The sequence below is a fragment of the Asparagus officinalis genome, chromosome 6, assembly GCF_001876935.1.
Source record: "Asparagus officinalis chromosome 6, Aspof.V1, whole genome shotgun sequence".
Classification (NCBI taxonomy): domain Eukaryota; kingdom Viridiplantae; phylum Streptophyta; class Magnoliopsida; order Asparagales; family Asparagaceae; genus Asparagus; species Asparagus officinalis.
The window spans coordinates 62,081,367-62,099,557 of NC_033799.1; the positions used below are offsets into that span (position 1 = coordinate 62,081,367).

Below are 18,191 nucleotides of genomic sequence, written 5' to 3' on the forward strand. Positions count from 1 at the left end.
AATTTTTATTTATGAATTTTAATAATATTTAAATATTAAATTGTTTAGCGGAATAAATATACTTTGATATTCGATAAGTATTCGTCAGTTTTTGGCTTCGATTTTGATTAGTTCATAGAAAATGATGCGAAAAGGCAAAATGATGAGAAAATGGTGAGATACCAATGAGGAGATCATTTTTAGTTATACGTGTTACGATCATGTAACCATTTTGATCATTTTAAAATTTATTTTTGTTTATTCTTTATGCTAGCAGATTGATGACCTCCACTACTCTTGGCTTCATTTACGAATGAACTTGAACATGCCAACATCATTAACGAATTTGAGAGGAGCTAAATAAGATTTAATCACTAAAGAAATGGATGAAAATAGTTTGGATAAAGTTCTATTGGAGTTTTTATAAGGTTAAGAGGAGAAAGAGCCGTCGAAATTGAGATAGAGCGAAGATGATATCTGTTGGATACAAAAAAGAAGTTTTTAATGGATTTGGGTTTTCACATTTTAACGGGTCAACTAGGTCCAAATGGATTTGATTTTTATAATTAAATGTAAAGAAAAACTGGTAATAATAGTTAGATTTAAAGGATTATTTCTTTAAATCTAATCAGTGTTAACCAGGGGACCTAATTATAAACATTGTGATGATTTGAGGGATATAATAGAAATTTCCATGATTTGGGTGACTAATTTTGAAATATTAAAGATTTGTTAGTTTTTGTATATATCTTTATAACTTTTATTAGTTTATTTCATTTTCCCCGAACTAAAAGAAAATATTTCTTAACCACTATCTTCTAATTTGTTTTTACTTTTTAATCCTTTTTATGAGTTAAAAAAATTATTTTTAAATTACAAAAAATAATAAATAAAAAATTTAAATGTTATTAATCTATTGAATATTTAATTATAGCTACATAATAAATCACATATTCAATACATAGTCTAAAATTTGGTGCTCTAAATATATCCCCAAATTAAACATCACTCTTCCTCCATTCTCTTCGTTAACCAGCTTCCCCCCAAAAAATTCTCCCAAATTCTAAAATCCCGCCCTCTCTACCAGCCCCCTCTAAAATCCCTAACCCCAATCTCTGTTCCCCCTCCTCATCAGAGCAAGTGCATTAAGCTCTCACCGTCGCTCTCAAGGCCTACGTGGCAGTGTGAGCTCTTAAACCCCCCTCCAACAAACTCTCAGCAAGCTCCCAAGGGGCTTTCTGGGCTGATGTGGCCAGTGGGGCCCACCGGAGCTCTTGGGAGCTCCCAAGCGCTCCACAAATTTGTGGCGGAGCTCTTGGGAGCTCCCAAGCATTAAAAAAAACTTTTTTTTTACAAACCCCCCCTTACTTTTAAACCCAAGCCTTAAAGAAATATTTTTTTTACGAAAAAGTCTTTGGCCTTTGTATCTTTGCAATAGAAGTGAGGTTTTTTTTGATAGAAGAGAGGTTTTTTTGATATTGTTGAAGCTCCTAACTAGGAGCTTGTTGGAGCTCCATAAAATAAGGAGGTGCTCCCAAGGTTTATTTTTATAATTTTTTTATTTCAAAATACTTAAGAGCTCTTGAGAGCTTGCTCACTAGGACTCCAACTGGAAGCTTGATGCACTTGCTCGCAGTGATGATCTTCAGTCTACTCTCGAGCTCCCTTCTCTCATCAACGACGATTGGGGCAACTTCAAACCCTCTCGAATCCTCAAGAAGCCCAAACCCTCGACCCCTCCCTCCATCGAATCCTTCGCCTACGGCCGAAACCAAAAGGATTGTAGAGCGATTTGTTGATATACATGGGGCAGGATCAATATAACGTTGTTCTAATCTTTGATAGCGGGAGTGCTGTCTGCAGGAGGTTTTTGGAGATCCCGGCCGCGACGAGAGCCTTTGTATTTGAGCTGCTGGGCTTTAAGCATGAGATTTGGAAGACGACGTCGACGAGCGGTAGCGATCGCTGCCGCCACGTAGGACAAGGGATCGGCGCATTGTCATCAAAGAGGACAGTGATTTTGAAAACGACGCGTTTGGGATCGAGGAGGATGATGATGAGGAAGAGGAGTTTGGGATTGAAGATAGGAGGGGAAATGGGGGAGGAGAGGAGATGGATGTTGTTGGGATAGCGTTGAGGAAGTGTGCGAAGATTTCGGCGGAACTGAGGAAGGAATTGTAAGGTCACCGCCTATTAATTTTAGATTATTAATTTTTGGAAACTTAAAAAGATTGATATCTAATTCTCTAATTCACTCTTAAAGTTTAATTTAAAAAGTAAATAAGAATGGGTAAACTATAAGGTATTGCTCACTGACTCAATGGCAAAACAAAAACTCGACACATAATTTCGAAATTCGTTATATATCTCTACCCAGCATCTCATTTTTCTTTTTTTTTTCTTTTTTAAATATAATTTGTTCGTTTTTTCTTCAATGTCCACAAGAACATGCAACTGCTTTACTATCTGAAAGAGTAGTCACTTTGTTGTCACATAATTTTGAATTACCTTGTCGTTTCCTCTACTAATCTTGAACACGTCACTCGCAACCAACCAGCAGCCTTTCATATATGACATTATATATAGAATATAAAATAAAACTGCGCGCGTGCATCAAGTATCAACTCCACCAGCGTAGTCTACTGAGAATAACTACCCTACACAATCGTCGGCTAGAAGATCAATGGGAGCTGAAAACCTTTGGGACCATGCATTTGGTATATAATGGAACCTGCAAATAAGAAATACATTGAAAATTTACTTTTAGCAGTGAAAAGAGTGTACAGATCAGTGGCGAAGCAATACCTAGAAGGGTTATTATAATGTACTATTTCATTTACTCTTCAGTTTAATCTAAAGAGGAGAGGCAAGAGTGACAGAAAGCTTCTGGAGTATCATATGGTCATATGGACATTCTGAGAACTCTGAGAACACCTGATATTAACGGATGACTTCATAAAATGACTGTAAGAACAGCAATGCTTTATGGATCTAAATGTCAGGCAATTACAAAATAAAAAACAAAAATAGAAAAGAAGAGTGTCACAGAAATGGGAAGTCTGAGAATCTTGCAAAGAATGAGAGTAAAAATATGATTAGCAATAGAATAGAAAATGAATGCATCCATAAGATCTCCCATTGAAGGAAAAAAATGAATCAAAACTACAGGATTTGTAGAGATTCCTTATGGGCTTGAATGCTTAACACCTACAGGAAATCTAAGGTAGTTTTGTTCACAGTTTGCTTGCCTAAAAACGGCTAAATACCCATATTGGTATTTTAATTCCATCCCAATTTCCAACAAGGTATTTTAAATAGGCAAACCCTCTTTAAGACATTTTAATTGATCCAACTAATCAATAAGGCATGTTTTCTCGTTGGCGGGCAAATTTCCGACGAGATCTCGTCACGTGCATGGCACATGATGTCTCAAAACTCATTTTTAGCAGCGGCGACGGCAACAATCTCGTCATATTCAGCCGATTCGATGGGGTTAGCGATCTCAGGCGGCGTCATAACCGTTATTTTATCCTACTTTGGGCTGAATATGACGAGATTGTTGCCGTCGCCGCTGCTAAAAATGAGTTTTGAGACATCATGTGCCATGCACGTGACGAGATCTCGTCGGAAATTTGCCCGCCGACGAGAAAACATGCCTTATTGATTAGTTGGATCAATTAAAATGTCTTAAAGCGGGTTTGCCTATTTAAAATACCTTGTTGGAAATTATACTTTGCAATAAGGTGCTATACTTTGCCTGAAGCTTCGAAATTGGGCGAGGACCGGCCGACGCGGCGGATGATCGGCCTATTACGACGACGCGTCGGTCGCCGAGTGTTCTCGTCGCGCGGAAAAAAACTGAAATGGTCGCGACGACTCGGAGCTCAGAATTTCCAGAGAGCGTAAGGTGCTATACTTTGGCCATAAGGTGCTATACTTTGCAATAAGGTGCTATACTTTGCCTGAAGCTTCGAAATTGGGCGAGGACCGGCCGACGCGGCGGATGATCGGCCTATTACGACGACGCGTCGGTCGCCGAGTGTTCTCGTCGCGCGGAAAAAAACTGAAATGGTCGCGACGACTCGGAGCTCAGAATTTCCAGAGAGCGTAAGGTGCTATACTTTGGCCATAAGGTGCTATACTTTGCAATAAGGTGCTATACTTTGCCTGAAGCTTCGAAATTGGGCGAGGACCGGCCGACGCGGCGGATGATCGGCCTATTACGACGACGCGTCGGTCGCCGAGTGTTCTCGTCGCGCGGAAAAAAACTGAAATTGTCGCGACGACTCGGAGCTCAGAATTTCCAGAGAGCGTAAGGTGCTATACTTTGGCCATAAGGTGCTATACTTTGCAATAAGGTGCTATACTTTGCCTGAAGCTTCGAAATTGGGCGAGGACCGGCCGACGCGGCGGATGATCGGCCTATTACGACGACGCGTCGGTCGCCGAGTGTTCTCGTCGCGCGGAAAAAAACTGAAATTGTCGCGACGACTCGGAGCTCAGAATTTCCAGAGAGCGTAAGGTGCTATACTTTGGCCATAAGGTGCTATACTTTGCAATAAGGTGCTATACTTTGCCTGAAGCTTCGAAATTGGGCGAGGACCGGCCGACGCGGCGGATGATCGGCCTATTACGACGACGCGTCGGTCGCCGAGTGTTCTCGTCGCGCGGAAAAAAACTGAAATGGTCGCGACGACTCGGAGCTCAGAATTTCCAGAGAGCGTAAGGTGCTATACTTTGGCCATAAGGTGCTATACTTTGCAACAAGGTGCTATACTTTGGCCATAAGGTGCTATACTTTGCAATAAGGTGCTATACTTTGACTGAAGCTTCGAAATTGGTCGAGGACCCGACGCGGCGGATGATCGGCCTATTACGACGACGCGTCGGTCGCCGAGTGTTCTCGTCGCGTGGAAAAAAACTGAAATGGTCGCGACGACTCGGAGCTCAGAATTTCCAGAGAGCGTAAGGTGCTATACTTTGGCCATAAGGTGCTATACTTTGCAACAAGGTGCTATACTTTGGCCATAAGGTGCTATACTTTGCAATAAGGTGCTATACTTTGCCTGAAGCTTCGAAATTGGGCGAGGACCGGCCGACGCGGCGGATGATCGGCCTATTACGACGACGCGTCGGTCGCCGAGTGTTCTCGCCGCGGGGAAAAAAACCGAAATGGTTCGCGACAACTCGGAGCTCAGAATACTCGATTTCGGATTTTTTTCTCCGCGACAGAACACTCGATTTCGGTTTTTTTCAGTTTTTTTCTCCGCGACAGAACACTCGATTTCGGATACACAAGCTAATTAAAGTAGTTACACCACAACACAAATAGATATAACAATAAAACTAACTGAAATAACATTAAAACTACTGAAGTAATTACACAAAAGTTACAATAATCAAAATAGTTTGTTTTTTGATCTTCACCACCAAAACATAATCAACCCATAATAACTGAAGTAGTTACACAAAATTTACAATAATCAAAATAGTTTGTTTTTTGATCTTCACCACCAAAACGTAATCAACCTATAATAGGTCCATGAAGATCACAATCAAACTGATTTGAAAATATTCAAAAGCATGATATTTCAATCAGCTATTGGTTGGTTACATGTTCGTCGATTGTGACCGAACTCCTTACATCGGCTACACTTCAACATTCTAGAAGGATTTAGTCCAGAAGGGATCCGCTTTGTTTTTGGCCTTCCTCTACGAATCGAGGTTAATGGAGGTCTAATCTCCATATTCTCATCCGTTATAATTGGCTTCTCATCATCAGGAATTGGATATATGGGAAAGGAGTAACACTTGCGGTACACCTCCGTGCTGAAATAGTCAGAAATATATGGATACAATAGCTGATCTTTGTGCCTGATTACGGCGGCCGCATGCTTGCAAGGTAGTCCAAGAACTTGCCATTGGTGACAAATACATGTGTGGTACTCCAAATTCACTCTAACAGATGGGGAATCATATACTTCATACAGAATCGACGTAGAAGGATTAACATGAAGACAACGTGCACCCTCGTTGATCAGGACAAGATGCTCCTCTACACTAGGAACAAGTGGTGTAGTCCATTTGTTGGATTCCTCACGTCTATCGTAGCTCATTTTCATCATCTTCACCCGGATGTGATCAACCAACTGCGCTATCGGTAAAAATCGGGCTTCCTTAATCCATGCGTTGAAGGACTCAGCTAGATTTGAGGTTAACCACCCATACCTGCAACCATGTTATAGCTATAGGATTATTCAAATGTTATACATGTTCAAACACACATATCAGAGAGTTCAATCACAAAGACCAAAAATATGTAAAAATGGTGACCTCTTTCCAGGAAAATAACAATTAGCCCAGTTCTGTGGGCTCATATTCAGCATTTCAATGAAAGCAATAGATGACTTATTCTGGAGCTCGTTGCATTCATTATGATAAGCATGCATTGTGTAGGCATAGGCAGCTCTCTTCATAATTTGAACACAATCATCCCTAAGTGGTGCTGGTAACCTTTTCTTTGACAAGTTGTTCTTATAATTGGCCATTAAATGGCGGATGCAATAACTGTGATATGAACAAGGGAAGCAATTCTTGACGGAATTTTGAAGTCCTTTGTCTCGATCAGAGATTATAACCAGCTCATCATTCGGAGTATATGGATCATCTGAATTGTACAATACGTCACGAATGCATTCAAGGAACCACTCCCAATTGCTCTCATTCTCGGTTCCACAAATACAAAGAGCGACAGGAAACATTCCTCCATCTCCATTCAAAGCAGTAGCAGCAAGTAGAGTTCCCTTGTACCTATCAAAAAGATGGGTGCCATCCAAGAATAAAATTGGTCTACATCCCTCGACAAAACCCTTCCAACAAGCATAATATGAGATAAAAAATCTAGTAAATCTGCCATCTTCATGTTCTAGATGGACGATTGATCCTGGGTTAGTTTCCATAACTTTATCCTTGTACCATCTAAGTTGTTCATATGAATGTTTTGCATACCCATATAACTCCTGTTGAGCAAGCTCTTTCCCACACCAAGCTCTTCCATAGGGGATATCAACGCCAAACTCTCTCAGAAGCTTCTTTTTAAGATCAATTGCGCGGTAGGTGGGTTGTTCTTTTAGTATGGATTTCACAATATTTGCAACCCACTTACGAGATGCCCGTGGATGTCCCTTCTCTCCTATGCCTCCTCCGAGACAACTATGTGCACGACCAATTTTCTTCACGTAAAACCGTTTGCAGTCTGTACGACGGTTACAATGGACCATCCATTCACAGTCAGCACCTTTGCATTTTACTATCAATCTTCTAGGTTCATTTTTCAAATAAGCAAAGTTAAAACCGAGAGCAATTGAGTAATTTCCAAGACTTTGCCTTAGATGTTCAACATCATTAAATTCTTGTCCGACACTTCTAATGGCATGATACCATGAAATAGGAATCTGAATACTAGATCTCTCAACTTCACGTAATGCATTTTCTGAATTGGATAGATTATGCGTCGAGGATGCATGTTGTTCCGAAAGAGATATGGTAGGATTCCTGCAAACATAAAGCAGTTACCTTATAAGACTAGCAATTAGAAACATTAATGAAAATTCTTATCTAGTACTACAGCTAATTGCCGACATATTATATCGTCATAATTTTTCTTTGAACTACAGAGAAATTAAATAAACATGGATTAATTTTGTGAAATATGGACCTCACAATATACAATAAGTTCTTACCTTATGTGAATGGTGTTTTCCTCTAGACCAAATAATGTATCTCGATCTATGTCAACATGCATCTTAACTATCTTCTTCTTGCAACTTAGATGTACATCGAACATTGTTGACAAATCGACGTCATCATGGACACGTACAAACAATTCTTCTGTATATGGGACTTCATAAGTCAGCTTCACTGGGCTTGAAAAAAAAGCAATTCTACTTTGCACCTCGGCCACTAAATTACTGAAAGTCCCCTTGATATTCATTGGAATCAAATGATTGTTTCCTCTAAAGTCCATAATTGCACAATATAGCTCTTCTTCCATTACTGAAATTCATAAAAAATAAAATAAGTGGGGAACTAACTAACAATCAAATATTACCAAACAAACACAAGTCTAACATGCATTTTCTTATTGTATACGATATAATTCAACATCGGCATTCAATATGCAATTCTCTATGTTTCTATACAATATAATTCAATATTCATTCCTAAATATTCAAAGACCAGATTTTTCTACATTCTATAGAAATGAGGAACAAATGATTTTTATTTTGTGAATCAAATAAAGAAAATATAGAACGGGTACATTGCTTAGCTTTTCATAGCACTTTTTAAAGAAAGTATAGCACTTTCCAAACTCTCACTACAAATGATGTAATCAACAGAATTAGGGTTTTCTCATGAGAAAATAGTAGTCTCAACATGATAAAGGTTTTCTCATTTAAAAATTTAGACATTTCAACAAATCAAGATATAAGGATGGGATCTCAATCACTTTATAGTTACCTTTAAATGTCTTCTTGTACTGCAAGAAACGAACATGAGATCTCAACCACTGATCTGATGTAGGATTAATGTCTTCTATGAAGAGAAATATTAATGGAGGAGAGAGATTTCTCAAGAAGAGAGGAGAAATTAATGGAGGAGAGAGAGAAGGAGAGAGTAATTGAAGATGGGGACCAAATTGGGGGTTTGTGAAGACTGAGTGTAGCCCGCCCTTTTCTCCCGCCATTGTCGCCATTAATGCCTACTGTTGACGATGATGAGAAGAAGAGAGAAAGGGCAAAGTCGGGTTTCTCTATTTTGGGGGAAATACGGTATAGAGATAGAGAGGTATAAGGAGCATTGAGTTTAAAACTAAGCCAAATGGGTATAATGGGTTTTTTGGTGTTCAGTAAAGTGGATGGGTTTTAAAATAATTGGGGGTAAAACTTTGGGTTAAAAGGGGATTTTCCCTTGATTTTATCAATAAATGGGTGCAGCTGCCGAAAAAGTGAGGTCGGAAGGAATGCACTAGCTTTAGAGGTATCTGAGTAGATCAAAATCTTTAATTCTTTATTCTCTATTTTTTATGTATTTTTGCTCTCATTTCTTGTCATATATCAATGTATGTATATTTTTATGTACACACCTGTGTCAATATATAATACGTAGAAGCTAGAAAGAGACTATTAAGGATTCTGAGCTCTCTAAGTGAGGGAATCTGAATTCTCTCCAATTAGATGATAATTAGAGCAGAGGTTCATCTCCTCTCCAATTAGGGGGATCCAGATATTCTCTAATAATCTCAATATTTATTCTATATTTGGATTTCAATGGATGAAATTACGACAGTTAGGATTTTTGCTATTGTTTTGAAAACCACTTTTCTACTAAAATCCCCTATTGTGTAAACCAATATGACAATAGTGCAAAAGAAAAAGATTAATTGAAACAAAAGTTCCAATTTATACAACTTGTGCCTAAGATCTTGCCTTAAAATAGAGAAATGCTAATTTCTATAAATGATGTCTGTTATCAGCCCTTGAAATTAGAATGAAAGTTAATGACTTGAATAATTGGATCCTCTCTAATTACCACCAAATTAGAGAGGAACTGAATCCAAAGTGAGGACAACGTCCATTTATAGTGAGTTTTTACTTTTGTTTTAATAAAAATTTATTGCAAATTATTTATTAGTTTTAAATTAGTTCTTATTTCTGTTTCCTAAGATGGTTTTATATGATTGAGTAACTGAGATTTTTCTAAACTTTTCCAACTTTCCCTAAATTAACTATTGCTCGGAATTCTTTAAATGAGTTTTGATATAGGTTATGGTATAGTTTTTAAAGTTTATAGAGGGTGAAGGTGGAAGCTTATAAATGTTACTAGGGCTTATATGCAATTTATAAATTTGTGGGGGTGCAACTACAACTCAACTTAAGAATCTAAATTCACCCATGCTTTCACATATTTTGCACATATAGCCCCTCAGTTGTATTTATATTCACTTAAATACCCTAAATTTTCTATGAATTGCACTTTTAGTACTGATTCCAGAGCCATCGGTGCTTAGGAGTAATAGTACTCGAGTGGTGCATAGTTACAAGAAGTTACATGCTGAAGGAACTGAAGTCTAAATAGGATATTGGAGTTCTTGGGCTACGTACTTTGCTTGATTTATCAGTGATTATGTATAGGCTTAAACACTGCTTGATTCATTGGTGGTGTCAAGTAATTTGGAGCTCTAATCAAGTACCCTAATCATGCAAACACAATAATTATCCCTCAAAAACTCTCATGTAATGCTAATTTTAAAACACTCTAACTCTTACAATTTGTTAAATTTACTATTAAACCTATCAAAATATTTAAATTCGATTAAGCCTTTTTATTAACTCTTACAATTTGTTAAATTTACTATTAAACCTATCAAAATATTTAAATTCGATTAAGCCTTTTTATATTTGTGGTTCATTTGTAGTTATCACTATTAAACCTATCAAAATATTTAAATTCGATTAAGCCTTTTTATATTTGTGGTTCATTTGTAGTTATCTTTATGAGTGAACATCGTAATATATATTTATACATGACAAGGATAACAACTACAATTATCCCTTGTGTTAGATAAGTTCTTATATAATTAAAAAATTTAGAATAATAATCAAATACAATTTCACGTGCAACGCATGTACACTATACTAGTGAATACAAATATGTCAAGGTATATGTGTGTGTAGGAAATAGGAATCTAAAGAGGCTTCTTAGATTGCATATAAGGATGAGCCTACATGGCAGCATCTCAACCCTCCATCTTGATAAAATCCCACCTCGAATCCTCAGCTTTACCCTTTCTTCTTTGTTCTCATGAATCAAAAAATTCTCATGCTCTTGCCCTCTCTGCTCAAATCTGCCGCTCGACAAAGCTCCGCCGCCAGAAAGCTCCGCCGTCGAAAAACTCCACCTATGATGCTCCTCGATGCCTCCTGCCCTCTCCGCTCAGGTCACCTTGATGCCTCGACCTTAGGGGTGTTAACGGAGTGGATACGGCTCAGATATGGCACTTACCATATCCATATCCGCTTACTCATCTCGGATACGGATACGGATACGGATATACGTCGGTAAGAAAAATTCATATCCATATCCGCCAAAACCGGATACGGTTACGGATATAAATGCGGATATATAAACGGATATGCATGCGGATACAAAAAGGATATGAGAAAACTAGATAGTATTCAGAAAAATATAGTCATGTGATACAAAAAGAGTTCGTTAATATGCTTATTATGATTGAAAAGCTAAGATTAGACATCTTGATCATCAAAATTAACCACAAATCCATAATCTAAAAATCGAAACTATCGTAAGAGTATTACCAATATGTATTTGGATTTTTTGGGATACGGATACAGATATTTCACTACAAAACCATATCCGCAACCATATCCTATCGGTAATAGATTTGAGTAACCATATTCGTATCCTAACGGATACGGTTACAGATATTTCTTCGGATACGGATACGGTTTGGCACCCCTACTCGACCTCCTTGACTCACTCATATCCCCTCGACGTCTTGACCTCCTTGAGTCACTCAAATCCCCTTGACCCCGCTTGACAGAGCTTTACCACTGCTCGACTCCTCTTTTGCGTTGACCCTCCTCCTCCTCGACACTTCAGATCCCCTCCTCGACACCTCAACCTCCTCGACTTGCTCAGATCCCCTCGACGCCTTGATGTTTTGACGCCTTGATGTCTTACCACAAGCTAGACCACCCCTGCAAAGCTCTGTAGTGGCCCTTTCATCCTCCAAGCTCGACCATAAATACTCGTAGTCCTACTCCCCAAGTCATGTCTTCGAATAAATTGAAGGGGTCGACATCCATGATTTCTTCAAAATCATCAAAATTTTCCTCCTCTAAATGCAAGAAACCTCCTTCTTCGTAAGTAAATTTTGTGTTTAATTTGTGTTTTATTTGAAAGTCTATTTGAAAGTAACTTTTTGTTCATGCTACAAGAGTACCTATAGATAATATGTTCATGCTACAAGGGTACCTATAGATAATATGATCATATATATATTATGATTTCTTACAAGTGGTACCTCTGATCTTGAGCCTGATAATGTGATAATTTTTGTTATGATTTCATTAGGTATTTATATTGTAAACCTTCTATACATGCTTGGGAATTCAGGTATAATCTTTTATAGTTCTAAATTTTATATAAGAAAGGCTTAAGAAGTTCAGGGCTTCGTGTTGAACAGAGAATAAATTTAAATGAGGGTTGTTAAGACAATTAAAGACACAAGCACATGTAGTTTACCATGAGATAATGTTCATCTAGTCTTGTTATTCTATTTATCTGAACTATTTTATGTATGATATGGAGTACATATTATGAATAAAAGGGGGAAATTTTTATGAAACTTCCTTGATTTTGGATTTTGGTTTCATTTGTTTGATTTTTGTCATGTCAAAGTATTTATTTTAAATATAATGTAAGTGTATATATGCATGTTTCTCGGCATGTAATATATCCTCCTCGACTCACTCAGATCCCCTCAACGTCTCGACATTTAAATATCATAAATGTAGGAACTTGGTACCAAGCACAAATTTTATGATTTGTAGTGAGGTGTCTCATTCCAAAATTAATTGATCCATGACAATAATTCTTAATGCAAATACATTGAGAATGTTGTAATGAATATAAATCAGAATCAACTATTTCAGATGTTACTTGATAATTCTATTAATTATATTTCAGATATTACTTGATATATGCATATGTGAAGAACAATGTTAGTGTCTATATGCATGTTTCTCGGCATATAATATATCCTTAGTGCACTAATATTTTGGTCAATGTAAAAGAGCACAAAGTTTAAACTAATATCATCATATTTTGCCTTATAACACAACTAGATAGTTAAAATGTTATATATTATATTTAATTATTAACGCTATGAATTATAATTCTCTTGTAGGGCTATGATAACATAATTAAGGATTCCTTCCAATCTTTGTTATTTTTGAGATTTAATTGATAAGCATACAGTATTGGATGAGAAACATATGGACGCCCTTGGGAAGACACCTTTTCACAACTTCTTCCAGATACTTACATCCTTATGCAATGAGCAAATAGCCATTGATTGCTGGATTTAAAAATTTAATCCCGATAAATGCTCATTTATGATTGGGAATAAAGATTATGTGTTTGGTATAGAGGATATTCACTGAACTACGGTTTGCCAAAGGAGGGAATTCTGATAAATATGAGTGGAACAGCAACTAATACAATCTATACCCAATTTTCGAGATGAATGTTTTCTTCATATTTATGAATCTTTTTAGCAAGCTTATCTGGAAGGAAATCTTGAATTTATAGCAAAATGAATAAAGGAAAAAATTTCTCAGCTGAAATTTTTAGAGTGTGAGAAAATTTTGATCCCAAGTGTCAGCTCTGGACATTGGCACATGGTAGAGTTAGTGAGAGAGGAGAAAAAAATTCTATCACTACTCCTCAATCAAGTCTCCCCTTTATACTGTTGATACTATAAAATTTAGAAAATAAGTTTATGAGTTTTATAGAGAATAATTGGATATTGGGGAAATTAAAGCATCATGATGGAATTCCTTAACAACATTGTTGAAAAGCAATCGATAACAGTCTCACAAGCGGAGTGTGCAAAGTACAGAGCAAAGTTTTGTGTAGCTCTCTTGTATGCACTTAATTCACCATATGAAGATTGTAAAACCGTAGCTTGGACTATGTAATTCACATGTTTTGGATGTTTATTTTGTGCTTTTTTGTGTTATAATTCATTCAGATGCTATATCTCCTTTTGTGTACATATGAAGATGCAGTTGAAATATAGCTCGGTTTGAGCTCTTTTTAGTTAAGTCCAAAGAAGTCATGGTTCATATTTTGTACCCTATTATTTCACTCCTAGTTTCTAAACTCTTATACATGACCCAGTTTTGTAACTCTTATACATGACCTATAAAATTGCTTCTCACTAATTTCTCAGTGCCAAACTATTATGGTGAAGTTGATAATGCTAGTGCTATGATGAGTGTTGATGAAACCTTGACGTGCTCTTTTCAAGTTTTGAAGCCTGCAGAAAAGAAACCAAATTTTATGATGTAGAAAAGAATATGATTATGACAAAAGTAATCACTTATTTGTTTTATAACTCTTTAATCAATTTTGTAACTCCTTATTTAATTTTTTAACTATTTAAGCAAGATTTTGTACCTAGTTATTTTAGTTTTTACCTCCTAGCTCTAAAAAAATTTATAACTTCTTATTTAATTTTGTAACTATTTAAGCAATATTTTGTACCCAGTTGTTTCAGTTTTATACCTCCTAGGTCCGAAAAAAATTTGTAACTCCTTATTTACTTTTGTAACTCTTTAAGCCAGATTTTGTACCTAGTTATTAAATTTTTATTCTTTCTAGTTCTGAAAAAAACATTTTGTAACCACTTATTTGTTTTGTAACTTTTTAATCCATCTTTTGTACCTAGTTATTTCCCTTCTAGTTTTAGAAAAAACATTTTGTAACCACTTATTTGTTTTGTAACTTTTTAATCCATTTTTTTGTACCTGGTTATTTTAGTTTTATACCTCCTACTTCTGAAAAAAAATTGTAACTAATTAAAGTTTTTTAATTCTTTGTAGATTTTGTACCAAGTTATTGAATTTTTATACCTCCTAGTTCTTGAAAAAAAATATTTTGTAACTCTTTATTTATTTTTGGTTAGATTTTTACCCAGTTATTGAATTTTTATACCTCTTCGTTCTGGAAAAATAATTTTGTAACTCCTTATTTATTTTTATAACTCTTTAATCCATTTTTGTACCCAATTATTGAAGTTTTATACCTCCTAGTTTTGAAAAAAAACATTTTGCAACCACTTATTTGTTTTGTAACTCTTTAATCTATTTTTGTACCCAGTTATTTAAGTTTTACACCCCCTACTTCTGGAAAAAATATCACTATGAGCACTTCACAAAAGATCTAATCCATACAACCATATTATCAACTCACAAACTTAAGTTCCATGTAAGCACATAGTTCAAAGAACACATAATTGCATCCATCCATACATAGTTTTAGTTCATAAAATCACATTCTACCATAACACATGATTATAAGCTTCCTCATGAATAGAAAACTCCATTCCGATGTATGGATCAACAACAAGATTACCTTTGTTATTTTCATCACCAATAGGCTCATTAACATTCTCCTCATGCTCGGGTGTCTACAAAAGTAGAGAAACAAAACTCGTGAAAAAAGTCTCAATTCATGCTTAAAAAACAACTATTTTGTATATGTCATTACTTAGTAGTATACTATAAACAATAAGATATCATCACTTGAGAGAAAAAAACTAGTCATAGATAGTAGATCACGGTCACTCGCCTTCAAGGGCAATGGCTATAAGTTGGTTTTCATCTTCATCCATTGTTGTATCACGTGAGAGAATTGTTGGAGAGTCCATACAAGCTATCAAATTATCACCTATAAGAAAATTAAAAATCATTAAAAAAAAACCTTCATCAACTTGATCTTTCAATTTCACTAAACAATTTCATTGTCTAATCTCAAAAACTAAAATCAAATCCAATGAAAAATAACTCAAATTGTACCAAATTCAAAATATAAATTCGACTCTCAAATGTAACAAAAATATGATAATTCAAACCAAATTTAAAGTTCATGTCCAAATTAACAATAAACCTATCCCAAAATCTAAACTCAAACATCATCCTCAATATTATACATTTCTTCAAAAGGTCATATTCATAATTCATATCCCAAAATTAACAAGAATTACAAGATAAAAATTCCCTAACTAAACTAACATAGCAAAATTATATGAACAACTTGGACTCCAAAAATTATATGAACAACTTGGTTGGAAGTGGAGGTCGTCGATCTTGAAGGAGGAGATGACGGTGGAGGTGTCAACGCGTCAAGGAGATCTGAGGTGTCAAGGAGATCTGAGGCATCAAGGAGGGGAAAATAGCGGTGATTGAGCTTGTGGGAGCGTATCGAGGAGATGTGAGGCATCGAGGAGGGGATGTGAGGCATCAAGGAGGAGGAGTGCCACGTGAAGGGAGGAGTTGTCGAGCAGGAGCAGAGCTTTATTGAGCGGCGGCGATCGAGCTTGTGGGATGCGCTTCGAGGAGATTTGTCGACCAGCGTCGAGGCGTCGATCAGATTTGAGTGTGTCAAGGAGGTCGAGGCATTATGGAGATCTAAGCAGAGAGGGTAGGAGGCATCGAGGGGATCTAAGCAAGTTAAGGAGGTCGAGGCATCGAGGGGACCTCATTGGAGAGGGCAAGAGGCATCGAGGAGGATCTGAGGTGGAGTTTTTCGCCAGCGGAACTTTTGACAATGGAGCTTTGCCGAGCAGCGAATTTGAGCGGAGAGGAAAGGAGCGTGAGAAATTTCTAATTCGTGAGAACAAAGAAGAAAGGGCAAAGCTGAAGATTAGGTGGGATTTTTTTAAGATGGAGTGTTGAGATGCTGCCACGTAGGCGCATCCTTAGATGCAATCTAAGAAGCCTCCTTAGATTCATAACACACATGATCTCGTGACTTGGTTTACTAGGAATGCAAATGCATTGCACATGAACAAGAATATGAATGCAAATATGTCAATGTATGTATGTATGTATGTATTTGTGTGTGTGTGTTCCCTTTAAACGTGGGAGTTCAAGAAATACATTCTATGGATAAAAATATTCTTGGCTCATTTAGATATTACATTATTATCTTATCTTAATTAATTGGTATAAGCTTCCATATTTTATCCTATTCTAATTGATATGTAAACAATATATACTTTTGATAATATGTGAATAGAATAATTTTGATATTATTGGCCAGGTTATATATCTTGATACTTGTATGTATATAAGCTCTTCATCAAATTATATTACTGGCTAGGTTATCTTGGTACTTGTATAAATTATTAGCTCATCATATATGATTTTAATTATATAATTAAAAATTATATTACAATTAATATTATAGGCTAGGTTTTTAATTAAAATGTACTAAGATTAATGTCATTGGATGGGTTATATTGATACTTGTATATGTTATAAGCTCATCATAACCATCTTTTTCTTGAACTATGTTTTTGCTAAACGGATCTGTACTTTTTTTTACCTAAACTAAGTGTCTTACCTAAACTAAGTGAATTTTCCTTGCCTCAAGACATGATTCAATGCTTCATTTACTGTCATGAGGTTAATTTTGATTCAAAGGCTCAAAAATTATGGAACATTTGCTTTTCTACTATTTGTTGGTGCCTACGGAGAACATGTAACAGGTTGATATTCTCCGGAGATATTCCTCAAGCTCGCAAGTGGCATCTAATGTGGCCCACTTTTTTCCTCAAGACACGATTCAATGCTTCATTTACTGTCATGAGGTTAATTTTGATTCAAAGGCTCAAAAACTATGGAACATTTGCTTTTTTACTATCTGTTGGTGCCGATGGAGAGCATGTAACAGGTTGATATTCTCCGGAGATATTCCTCAAGCTCGCAAGATGACATCTTATGTGGCCCACTTTTTGCCTCAAGACATGATTCAATACTTCATTTACTGTAATGAGGTTAATTTTGATTCAAAGGCTCATATATTATGGTACATTTGCTTTTCTGCTATCTGTTGGTGCCTATAGAGAGCATGTAACAGGTTAATTAATATTCTCCAGAGATATTCCTCAAGCTTGCAAGATGGCATCTAAAGTGGCCCACTTTTTACTTTTCTAGATAGATTCCTCGGCCAGCAAGAATGGGATGTAGCTGAAGGAGATAGTCAGCGAGAGAGGTGTCTCTGAGCTTCTTTCATCTAGCAAAGATAGCAATGATGGTGTAGGAAATCCTTGATTGTAATTATCTTTTCTGTTGTGAGTTATACTTTTTATCTTGGGTTTGGTTTGATGCTAAGCCTGTCAGCATATTCTTGCTAACTCTTATCTTGTTTATCTTGTCTATTTTGCTATTGATATCTAATGGTGCTTTTACTTGGAATAAGCACGAGGTTAAGAGTAATGACACAAGTCCACTCCTTTTTCCTCGGGTTGAAATCCATGGAAATCATACAACCACTCGTACAAACATTACATATTGTTTATATTATAATTTTGATAGGGCATCTTATCCTATGCTTACTTC

General features: G+C 36.4%; 1 protein-coding gene across 1 annotated transcript; it reads right to left on the minus strand.

Moving 5' to 3' along the window:
- On the minus strand, nucleotides 5,571-8,725 carry LOC109846240. The gene is made up of 4 exons (XM_020415463.1): nucleotides 8,500-8,725; nucleotides 7,722-8,034; nucleotides 6,313-7,533; nucleotides 5,571-6,207 (listed from the first exon to the last, which is right to left on the minus strand). The coding sequence occupies exons 1-4, from the start codon at nucleotides 8,723-8,725 to the stop codon at nucleotides 5,571-5,573; spliced, it is 2,397 nt and encodes a 798-aa protein (XP_020271052.1).

Excerpts from the sequence above, each read along its gene's own strand:
- LOC109846240 (XM_020415463.1), bottom strand. The coding sequence starts at position 8,725 with ATGGCGGGAGAAAAGGGCGGGCTACACTCAGTCTTCACAAACCCCCAA. Across the intron at positions 8,035-8,499 it reads GTACAAGAAGACATTTAAAG|TAATGGAAGAAGAGCTATAT; the intron begins GTAACTATAAAG and ends TATGAATTTCAG. Across the intron at positions 6,208-6,312 it reads TGTTATTTTCCTGGAAAGAG|GTATGGGTGGTTAACCTCAA; the intron begins GTCACCATTTTT and ends ACATGGTTGCAG.